The sequence below is a fragment of the Lissotriton helveticus genome, chromosome 9, assembly GCF_964261635.1.
Source record: "Lissotriton helveticus chromosome 9, aLisHel1.1, whole genome shotgun sequence".
In the NCBI taxonomy this organism is placed as follows: Eukaryota; Metazoa; Chordata; class Amphibia; order Caudata; family Salamandridae; genus Lissotriton; species Lissotriton helveticus.
The window spans coordinates 605526008-605538077 of record NC_136070.1 but is presented as its reverse complement, the minus strand read 5'-3'; the positions used below and the strand labels follow the sequence as shown (position 1 = coordinate 605538077).

Below are 12070 nucleotides of genomic sequence, written 5' to 3'. Positions count from 1 at the left end.
GTCACTCTGTGGGTCTGTCCCAGTTCTTGTCACTGTTGGTCACTCCGTGGGTCTGTCCCAGTTCTGGCACCGTTGGTCACTCGTGGGTCTGTCCCAGTTCTGGCACTGTTGGTCACTCTGTGGGTCTGTACCACTCTGTGGGTCTGTCCCAGTTCTGGCACCGTTGGTCACTCCATGGGTCTGTCCCAGTTCTGGCACCGTTGGTCACTCTGTGGGTCTGTCCCAGTTCTGGCACTGTTGGTCACTCCATGGGTCTGTCCCAGTTCTGGCACTGTCTGTTGGTTACTCCATGGGTCTGTCCCAGTTCTGGCACTGTTGGTCACGATTGGTGTGAAATTTCGCAAAAGTCCCTGATGCATTGCATAGCACATGAACATTGCGTATAAGTGTATAGATCGTGTTCAGATGTTTTTGAGACAGACCAGGTCGACCAATTCAAGTTGAAATGTCTCCCACTAGACAATTCCTGCTCGAACCTATCCCCCACAGTTAAATCCAAAAAGATTTGAAGTTTTGCACCAGTGTAATTTGCGATATTTTTCATTATGCGAAATATGCAAATTTGCCAGGCATAATTAACATGTTGTAGTGGCCTAGTGGTGGCGTTCATTACGTATCCGCAAGGAGCTGTCCGTTGACTCCCAGGGAGCTGTCCAGGTGCTGACGAGCAGCTTGACCCTGCATGGAGCTTTCCATGTGGTTGCATGGCGGGAGCTGGACACCTGCAGACAGCGATGTAGGTATTACCGGGATCTGTCAAGGTGCGGACGTTGTGCAACGTATAAGTAAAAAATTAACAATAACAATTGTAATTAAGTCCGTGCGGGAGTCGTTCATGGACTGCGTGGAGAGCGGTCCAGGTGCTCACAGGAATTGAAGAACCGCAGGTGACGTAGATAGGGCACCTCAGGAATGTGTCTTAAAACTCACAGGGAGCTAATCCTGGCTTGCAGGGAAGTGTCCGAGTACTGACCCGTGAGAAGGTATCGAACTACTGAAGCATGGAAAGTTCCTTCTTTTTTTAGCAGCTTTTCGTCTTGGCAGGTGCTGCTGGAATGCCGCAGTTCTTTACTCAACAACTTCATTTGTGCAAAGCAGAAATGTTTGGGTAAAAAAATGCCCAGGAACCGGGGAGAACAAAAGGGAATCGGGGAAGAAAAACACATTCCCACATAATGTTCCCTATACCCAGGGCCACTTCAATTATGCGGTTGGTGACGACTAAATTATGCAGCAGAGTTGACTAAAGTATGCATTGAGAAAAGGCACATGTTGTGGCGTAAAGCGGCTCATTTTGTGATAGTATTATTTTAGTATTGTCTTTTTTTTTGAAACCATGTTAACACTGCCTTAAGAAATTTTCACCTCATTAGTACCACTTTAACACCCAAATACTGCAAAAAGCTACGGAAAGATGGCCAGCCAACTTTTGTGAAGGGCCTTTCACTGTTTGGCAAAATGTATTTCTGCTTTTTTTCCTGACTGTGAGCTATAATCAGGACTCGAGTTGGGGTACCACGTGGGTGGACGGCGTCCCCCCACTTATTTTACCGGGAGTTCGATAACTGGAGCAAATGGAGCCACACATTCACTCTTTGGCCTCTGGGGAGCGATCGGAGCTCATTCAGAACACTGCTTACGCGCTGGCTTCTCTGATGCAATCGCATCTATGGGGTGAGCGAGGGGAGGCAATGAGTCCGATGGTGCAAGCCACCTTTCGTGACATCACTTCCTGTCGTGACGTCAGCGTCCCCCCACTTCTTTTTTTAGGACTCGTGCCCTGGCTATTATCAACATATTTTTGTTAAATTCTGCAAACTATGCAGCAGATTATGGATTATGTGGCAGATGCAGTAAATCCAAAATGATGCCAAAAACACCACAATTGCAGAATCTCAGAATTCCAGTGGCCCTGCCTATGTCTCATGGGCAATCTTGCAAAGGCAATTGAAAGTGCTACTCCCCATTAATGGGTATTTCCTGGAATGGGTACATTGATTCGCCATTCTTTCTTCCCTTGTTATTTTGGACCTTAGGCCCAGGTTTGAAAAAATTTGAGCTGGATTTGTGCCACAAAATTGACGTAAACCTGTGCAAGTTTGTTTTTATTATTATTTACTTTCAATTGCACGACCTGTTTTTTGCTGTCAAGGTGCCTCAGAGTAATGAAAAACTGCATGACCGTGCGTCAAGGGGGTGTTCCATGGGTGGTATGTACAACCATCTATGTTTTTTTTATACAAAACCTTGTCAACTAACAATAGTGGACAGTTAGGCACAAAGAAATAATGCCACTTTGAAGTAGATGTTGAAAAAGAGAAATATATTTATTTCTCTAACTTCCCACTTAGTCAACTCTATTTAATTACCTCGGTTTCTCTATTTTCTACTCTACCCCTCGCTCTTTCTATTATACCTAAGTTGCATGCGTGTTACCGCCCTCACTCCCATTCTCCATACCTGCACGTCATTTCTCCTTTTCTCTCCCCGGTCCTTTCCCTCACCCCTCCCTCTCTCGCTTCCTGTGCTTCCCCTTTGCACTTTCCTGGTTGCGCCTATCACCTGTCACTCAGTCGAGGTCCGAAAGACCCTGTCCACCGCGGTCAGCACCCTGACCTTTTACAAAGACCCCCACCCGCACCTTTCCTTTACAATTAAAGCAGCATTTTGAATAAACCCAATCAGGCTGCCCCCTGATGGCGGTATCTGCTCCTCGCAGCCCGGGTTGGCGCCCATTGACAGCCCTACAGAAGGCGCGGCGATTACCATCTCGCAATCACCGTTATCAAGGGTCACTTCAGCCTTCTCGCGCTGCGGGTGCTCGAGAAGACCCCCCCAACCGCGGGACCCTCAAAGGACGAGCGCGCGGCCTGCCGCCCGATAGGAATCTCCAATAATTCTCAATTAGGGCCCAAAAAAGACCACTCAATAAAACAATTACCGCCCTTTTCCTTCGTGAGCAGATAATCAGACGAGCCCGCGGCGGGCAAACGCCGCGGCATAAAGGGACGCGGATTGAAAAGTTGACAGACGCTGAGCTTTCTCTTTTCGACTTTCCTCGACTCCACAGTGGGAGCCGTGGGTGGCTGGGGGCTGGCACGTCCTGTAGAGGGGGGTCGGTTAAAGAAGGGCACCGAGGTTCGACGAAAGAAGCCTCCAATGCTTAATTAATTTGTACAACAATTAAGCCCTGGGCCCCGAAGTAGTTTTGAGGAGGTGACCACCTGCGCTGTCGAAAACAAAGGCTGCCGAGTTTGCATTCCTGTCATGAGCTTCCCTCGAAGTTTTACCCCTTCACTCCCTACTTCATCTCCCTCTTCCAGGTTCTTTTTCTCCCTACTTTCATCCTCTGTCACCGTTTTTGTCATACTCCTCTTTTCTCACTTTTCCTCCTTCCTTTCTCACTTTTCCTCCTTCCTTTCTCCTGCTCTGGAAAAAGTTTGCCAACTAACAAGCAAGTCGTATTCCGCAACAAGCATTGCCAAAACCAATAATCTAACCCATGGGCAACCTATTGGGGTTCTCAATCGGGTAGGAGTGGCGGCCCGAACTGGCCGTTGCGGGCACCGGGCAATCCCCCGGTGCGCCGCAAGTGTGGGGGCCGGTTTGGGGCCCCTGGGGGCCATTTTTGTTACAGGGCCGTTTTTGCAGCATAGCTGCACAATCGTCCCTGTAACAAAATCGTCCGAAAACCGGCCCCGGCAAAGAGCTCGGTGGCACCCCCAACCCCGGGGGGGGGGGGGGGGAGGGCGCGGGGGGAACCGACTGAGCACTTTGCCAGGGTCGGTTTTGGTTCCCAGTCCGGCCCACCTAGTAGTGTGAAACAATACTTGGGACGGGGCTGGTATCCTGCACAATCACACCAGTACCTGTTTTTGGTTTATCGCGTACAGCCATCAGACACAAGCATGACTGAGGTGCTACCGAAGTTTAAGATCCGCGAGTCTCATCCCCTGGAAGCATACTTTTGGTGCACAAACACAATGCGCCATACTATTGAACTCAGCTGCAGCATTAGAAAACAAGATGGCTGGCGCTGCTTTGGAACGTATAATTATTGTGCATTCCAAAGCAGTGGCAATCGTGTTAAATAGGGTGACCAGACTTTTAAAGCCAAAAACCGGGACATTTCACGAAAATAGAAGAAGGACTGCAGTTTTACTTCAAGCGAGCGCACAGAATGACAGCGCTCCTCAGCAGAGAATTACAGAACAGGCAGTTAGAACATACATAAAATGCAATTTTTAAACCCAGAAGCTTGCCTGTTTATTAAATTGCTTTCTTGAAACAACTGCTAACTATCCCTGCTGTGTAAAACATAAAAAAGCACTTCCCACAGTTTTCAGTTGCACCTCTCTAAAAACCAGGACAGGAGCTAAATATCCGGAAACTGCCGGGACAGCTGGTGAAAAACCGGGACGGCTGGCCACCCAAGTCTTAAATGCTGATCAAAAGGGGAGAGAATGTTCCGTAAGGGCTAAAGTCATTCAAGTATTAGCGGAAGGCTCAACATCCTCTGTTTCTGGGTAAATCTTTCCACAAAAAGTACTACATTCTTGACCGGGACACTTCACCAACACTGATTCCAACATGTTTCTCCATGGTAATTGACCAGGACACTGCATCTGCTTGAAAGGTGAAAACACTGGACCCACAGGGTTCTCGCAAGACTTGTAACCCAGTGACTGGCCCCATCGGAGTTACTGATCCACCGCATGTAGTGTGAGTCTTTTACTTCATGAAAGGGGGTGAAATAAGGTGAAAATCTGCAATAAAATGGAGAAACATGTACAGGAATGGTATGGAAATAGCAAATCCTTCATGGTATGCCTCTTTAGCCTTAATTGGGGTAAATTTCACCCACCCTGTAATTACTTACACCTCATACAAAGGCATTTTCGAAATTAGCTCACTGATAATAGGCACCCTAGTGACTAAACAAAATGACAATGCAAATAAATGAGATGCGAAGAGGATCATTTATCTCCTAAGGAGGTCTGGTTTTGTAGTGGGCTTCCTGCAGATTTAACCCCACAAATGAATAATGTTGCCACTCTGTGTTGTCAGCCTTGTGCAAAACACCTATCTGTATACATTCATAAAGGGGCATTGACCAGCCCTATGTATATATTGGCCTGATCAATTTTAACTTCCATTATGCTTTCACCCTCCACAGCATGCACAATGGGGCAATGGGTCAGCCCACTAAGTCATTGGTTGTCTTGCACTTTGAACAATGATATTTTATTTGGTCACATAGGCACATCTGCTAAAAAAGAAGTGCATATCAGTGCCAGGGCTAGTGGGCCAATATATTAATTTACAAATGGTTTTGATGTCCACTCTTTATTGTTTTTTTATTTTGTTATTCTTATGTGGTTGAACTATGTCGTCAGTAAACAGTAATTCATAGCCAGTATTGCCTTTCCTTTGCTCCAGTAAGAATCATATTTTCCTTTGATGTGCATTAAAACTAAAAATGATTTCTGTGCCTGTTCTCCGAACTGCAAGCGCGCTTTGTCTGTCACTTCCTTTTTGCAGTGGGCCTACCCTCACTAATGTGGGATACAGGTAAATCATTAACCCCTTGCGAGCTGCGATAATTCTCCCGCTGCGCGGGAGAATTAATGAGCGGATAGGGTTTGGCCGGCCGCCGGCCGTCCTCCGCACATGCCCACCGTGACGTGTGATAGCCGGGGGGCCGTCCTAAGCAACGAAGGGGCTAAGATCACCTCTAGGTGGCATTTGGATTAGAGCCATGGTTTCTTCAAGTGGTGAACTACGTGTGGCCGGAGATTCGGAGATCACAACACAAGGCTAACGATCTAGGCAACCCAGGGGGTGAGGGGGAGTGCTCAGGTTTTCCCCATGGCCCAGAGACAGACGTCTTTCTGCAAGGTCAATCTCTTTAGAGATGACTCTGACAGCTCTGACCAGGAAAGAATCCAGCGTGGTGCTATGGGATGTATTAACTTGAACTTTCTTCTTGTCTCCAAGCAGCTTTCTTTTTCCCATGCCCTCCCCTGACGGCTCGCCTGATAAAAATATTATTGATATATTATAAATTACAAATAGGTCAGGCACTTTCAAACCAAAATAGTGACCATATGTATAGATACAGGAAAATGGCCGGTTACTTACCAGTAATGTTCATTACTTCGAGTCTTAGACCTCCACATCACAGACCTGGTTCACGTTTGTAAGAACTGTGACAGGGAGGTCTGACGAGGAGGTAATGGCTGGTTACTTACCGGTAATATTCATTACTCTGAGTATTAGACCTTCCCGCCCCAGTCCTTAAATACGTGAACCAGGAATGTGACGGGGAGGTCTGACGAGAAGGTAATGTTTCTAGACTTTAATATTCCAACCATTATCCCGGGTAGTGATAACAGGTTGGCACTCAACACTATAGATCTTGATCAAGACAGCAGAAGGGGTGGCCCAGCCTAGCCTCTTATGGAGAATGACGGGTGAAGAGAGGCCTGCTCTTGGTGTGGTGTTCGCCCAGGCTTGTGCCCGGGCGCGTCTCACCTTGCAGTCAAGGGGCGCTGTATTTTTGCTCCCATTTGGCGGCAGGGAATCCGGGGCTTAAAACCCTGCCCTCAAACCACACAGCCTCACAGCCTGTAAGCGCCCCCCTCTGACTGTTCTAAGTACAACTGATAGTTTTTGAAAAAAACTTTGAGTCCAAAATATTGAGTGAACAAAATATCATCATGTAAAGAAAATCGAGGACAAGAGTATTGTGATGATACGTTTCTGTGGTAAGCAAAGTTTTTCTATACTTAATTCCACATATATGTACTTTGAAGATGTTGATATATTTCAAAGTAGGTAGATGTGTATGTTACATTAGTTATCTGTGCTTACCTATTGGCACTTACCTCCTCAATATTTAGATTCTTGATATTTTTGACACAATATTCTGCCCACAAGATATTTTTGTATTCAATATTCTGTCAGTGATCCCACCTGAATGCTCAGAAATTATATATTTTTTACAATTTCCAATGTTATCAGCTTGCTAGAGTCAGATTAATCAGCTTATTTATTTTTGTACCTTGGTTGAACATCTTGCCGTTGACTAGTGTTTTCTGTCCAGATCCTAGCTGTGTTGGCCAAAGTAACTCATCTTCACCAGAGAATCATCTTATTTTCTCCTGTAGGTTTCTCCATCCTCTCCTTGGCTGATCAAATGTCCCTGCTACAGAGCGCCTGGATGGAAGTTCTCATTCTTAGCATCGTTTTTCGGTCATTGGCCTTGAACGAAGACCTGGCGATCGCCGAGAACTTCCTGCTGTGCCGCGAGCAGTGCCGCAGCACAGGGTTGTTGCACCTCTACACAGTCCTCCAGCAGCTCCTCAGAAAGTACCGTAAGATGAAGCTAGACAAAGAAGAATTTGTCGTCCTCAAAGCCATGGCCCTGGCAAACTCTGGTAAGAATGCCTGCTGCGGGTTTAAGGTTACTGTACACTTAAGGTGGCAGTGTAGCAGAATTGTTTTAATTACTGTAAATGAGAGGGTAAAGCATTTTTTTTCAATATATGAGAAAATGTTATTGAGCATGAACAAGGCCTGTGGTATCTGAGCATGGTAAAACATATTCACAAAGGCAATAAAAAAGCAGGAATTAAGAATGTAAGTGTGATCAAGTGTCTAAGATCAAATGTCTAAAGGCCTGATTTAGGCAACAGAGTAAAATATTCTATCACCCTACCAGAAAAAGCGTACTCCGAATAGAGATGTCTGCTGACCTCGTGGATATCTCTTAACATTTACAGAAGCCGCCATCACAGTGGTTCATGTCTACATATTAAAAGTTTTGCAGACGGTATTGTTTTTGAAAATACAAAATCTAGTGGCCCCCACACCATGGGGGTTGTCTTCCATGGTATGTGGGTCATTTTACAGTTTTCATTGCCCCTTACTGCTAAGTTTTACCCAACAGTGACAGGGGGTCAATACTGGCCAATCAAGCGCTCACTCCACTACGGACGTAGGGATCTAATGGCCAAACCAACAGAGTAAGTGAGCAACAGAGATGAAGTAGTTTCTGTTGCTGACATACTTAAGGCCTGCCCGTCGGTAACTGAGGCCGGAGCACCTTCAGTTTGGCGAAGAAGGCACTCCATTGGAGTTACAGCAAAATACCCTACCCGCCAATCTCCAAACCAGCATCTAAGTTGCGACTAAGTTGCTGAACCTAGAATGCAGACGATTGGCATCTAATGCTGGCACTTCACCAAAGCACGATGATTCTACTCAAATGACAGTAGAAAGCAGTGCCTCAAAATGTTCCCTCATTTACAGGGAGGCTTGGCCCCAGGCAAAGGAGGGAATCTCTTTGCCTCTGCATCATATTATAGATTCGGGGGCAGAGGCAAATAAGCTGTCAGGAGGTGCACTGACAGTGAGCCGCAAAAAGGTGGTGCACGGTTAGTGCACCCCCAATGGCAGCCCTCTATAGGAGGCCAACAGGGTCCTATGGACCCTCCAAACATCCCTTTGCAGACAGGTGCAATCACTCACTGCACCCGCCTGCAAGGGGATCTCTCTCCCCTCTTAAAAGTGCAGGCGGGTTGCCCCCTGCACTGTGAAAAATGGAACGGCTGCTTTAAAGATGCTCCGTATTTCACTTAAATGCACTGGCTCCAGGGTAGCACCACTGCAGGACTGCCCTTGGGGCAGCGCCTTCAATATAACAGGGTGCACTTTCCCTGTTTGTGCCAGGTGCACCTCTTTTAAGGTGCGCCGTGGTGCAAACAGGAACAGTGCGCCCTATATGTAATAGGACCCTTGGTGATTTTTCCACCCATGTCCCGGTTTTCCTGCACTGCACATGCTCACACCGTTCATGTGATGTGTCCTGGAAAAGGCCCAGGAACAGTCAGAAGTTCCACAGTAGTAATGGAGTGCATAAAAATACAAATACTTTTGACAGCTGAGCATACGCCTCACAGAGGGCTAGTGTACATGCCTGCCTGCCCAACCTTCAGACTCATGCTCTCAGGCATTTGGTGGCAACTAAACTAAAAAACATTTTTCCATCTCTTGTCTTCCTACTCACTTTATCTCACTGCTTCCACCTCATCCTCTCTGTTTGCCTCTCCACCTACCTCTTCATCTGTATGTAACTACACCCAGTCTATTTCAAGTTTGACTACCTCTTCTCTCTTCCAAAACACATCTCTCTACCCCATTTCGCTATACCTGTATCACAGGCTCACATTTCTTTCCACCATTGTCTGTGCCTACCCACACATCTTTACCTCTCAACCACCTCTCTCTATCTCAACTTTCTCTCTCCCTCACCCTCTCTCTGCATGCACCGCACAGCTCTATTTTTATCTCACCTGGTTTGATGTGCAGAGGAAGCTTGCCTGACCATGCTGTGTCAGTGCTGTGTGTGCATGAGATGCTGCAATGTGAAGAAAATGACCATACAAAATGCCCAACTAAGAAATATCAGGGGCATATGTACAAGCGCCTATCACCACCGGAGGGCCACTTTTTTGACGCTCTGGTGGCCTTGCGCCATTTCCCATAGTTAAAAGGTGGTGCTAAGCCACTTAACATGGCTTAATTCACCTTGTAAACATGCCCCTTTCCGCCGCAGTCCTCTGCGGCAAAGGGGCATGCAATGGGTGTTGCTGAGGGCATTCCACCGCAACACCCATTGCATTTTGACGCCGCCTCAGATTTACAAGGCAGAGGCAGCACCAAAAAACTAACGCCAGGGAATACCTGGTCTTAGCATGGCGATACGAGAAGAAATTATTAATTTCTCTTCGTTTTTTTGCTCTTTCTGTGTGTTCTGCATTCTGCAGCACACATAGGAAAAGCAAATCACCATGATTGCTTGTTCATGTACAGGAAGGTGTTACTTCCTGCACATAAACACGCCCTCCTGCAGCACAGGCACCCTTGCAATATGGCAGCAGGGTGTCTGCACTGGCTCCTAGCAGCTTTTTTTGCGCTAGGGGAAACACAGGGGTGTGTTGTATTCTTGTGAATACTGTGCATCCCTGCGTTTAGAAAATGTCGCAGGACGGCTTTGCCAAATTTGGCACAGCCCTGCGCTCCGGCATTATTTTGTAAATATGCCCCTTAGAGTTATGGAGCAAATATCAACATTAGAAAACCTGACCAACCAAATCATACAAAGATGGAGACAGTGACCACAATACTTCAATGGAATTAAGACAATAACCTTGGCTGGAGAAAAGCACTAGAAATCTCCACTAGGAGAAGAAAGAAAATGAGCCAATCAATTCCAGGTAATTTGGAAAAAAATAATACCCTCATTCTTGGGCAGGTCAAAAAAATGATTCATCCAAATTTTCTGAAAAATGGAAAACATGTTAGTACATTACCAGTTCTGAGCATAACAAAGTAAAATGATTTCTCAAATCTTGATGACAAAGAAAAAAAAGCGTATGCAAAATGGATTGACCAAGCTCCAGAAATAAAATCTGACCAACGAGATCTTCACAAATCGGAGAAAATGGTTCGTTAATCCCCAGTATAGTGCATAAAATGACTCGGCAAGCTTCATGAAAGTTTAGCAAACCACTCCCTAAACTTTCTCAAAATAGAGGAATCTGCTACCCTCTCTTTATAGAAATGAAGCACAAGCTGATAGGCATTCAAATTGACAGATAATGCACAAACTAACAAGACACAACCTGTGATGAAGAAAATATATATGATGGGTATTAGCCTATGAGCTCTTTCTTGGCCATGCTCCTAAATTTGGGACTTTTGGCTTTAAAGGCAAATATCTGAATTTCCAGATTGACAAAGTAATGTTTCTGAACCAGCAGCAGAAGCTAAGCGATTGTGCAACATATTCCTCGCCCTTTCAGGTTAGATAAATCCCAAACCCAACCAGTAAAGAGTTTGACCTTTTGAAGGGCATCGTAACCTGTCCTCTTATATTTTCTCCCCCTCTTTCTATTTTCTATGCAAGAGAAAGGAAGCAGCAAGGGAAGCTTTTGGGAGCTAAATGAGTCTCAACGGCTATTGACAGCTGTCACTGACCCCGCACTTGAATGGCTTTGTCGTATTGACAGGCCGCGATGAGAGCCGGGCAAACTGATCAATAGTAGACCAGGGTTTGTTTTTTGTTGGCCTGCAGCCAGAGAGTGGTAGGGAGCAGCCTTGTTCATTGTGAAGAATCAGACTGGCTGTGGACGGGCTACCAGGCTCTTAACGTAAGGCCACTTGGCTTTTCTAATGGCGAGTTGGCTGAAAAATCTCAAGGCCCAGTGAATTATTATTACGGGAGTAAAATTTGGCGTTGATTTTGATTGGTGAGTAATGTGTTTGACATATTTTGCAAAAGCTTTTATTTTCCTCCCGATTATGTTGTTTTACATACTCTTCACCCTCAGACGGCTAGTTAACCCCTTCCCCGCAGGGCTTATTCCCCCACGGTGCGGGGGGAGGGGGGCGCACTGCGCCGCGGTGCTCGTGAGGAGCTCAGCTCGTCATGCAGCACAATGAGTTGTGCTCATGACAAGCTGAGCTCGTCATGACCACGCCCACTCAATGGAACGCGTTGCACAGCAGGGTCATTATCCCCTTGTGGGCGTTCCACGGCCATTGTGACGAGCTTAGCTCGTCATGAACACAGCTCCACTGTGCCTCATGACGAGCAGAGCTCGTCATGCGCGCCGAACGAGTTAAAAAAATAGCCTTTCAGGAATAGTTCCTGCAAGAGATTTTTTGCTTGAATCCGCCTCCCACCATTATTACGATATATACTTATATATAATATTGTATTATATATTATATTCTATTATATATATATGATTATAAGCAAAAGAGGCGTGGCTGGGTGGTGTCTTGTGCAGAACCAATTAGTAAGTAGGAAAGAATGTTTTGTTTATAACAATTGCTCTAGGGAACTCAAAGGCAACGGCCACCAACGTGCCCAAAAACAATCTCCTGTGCAACACAGAAAACAGTAAATTATAAACAATGATTGGTCCCGAGCAGCAAAATACAGTAATAGCAAGAAATTTGTTTTCAAAGTTTTTGTCCAAAAGAAGTCCTCCAGATAATG

At 46.0% G+C, this 12070-nt stretch overlaps 1 protein-coding gene across 4 annotated transcripts in view; it reads left to right on the top strand.

Moving 5' to 3' along the window:
• Positions 1 to 12070, top strand: part of LOC144782867 (estrogen-related receptor gamma-like) — a 147985-nt gene that overhangs the window by 116346 nt on the left and 19569 nt on the right. For all 4 annotated transcript variants that reach the window (XM_078662125.1, XM_078662126.1, XM_078662127.1 and 1 more), the window contains one exon: positions 7170 to 7439. In XM_078662125.1, the coding sequence (XP_078518251.1) occupies positions 7170 to 7439 (270 nt within the window). The remainder of the gene's footprint in view (positions 1 to 7169; positions 7440 to 12070) is intronic.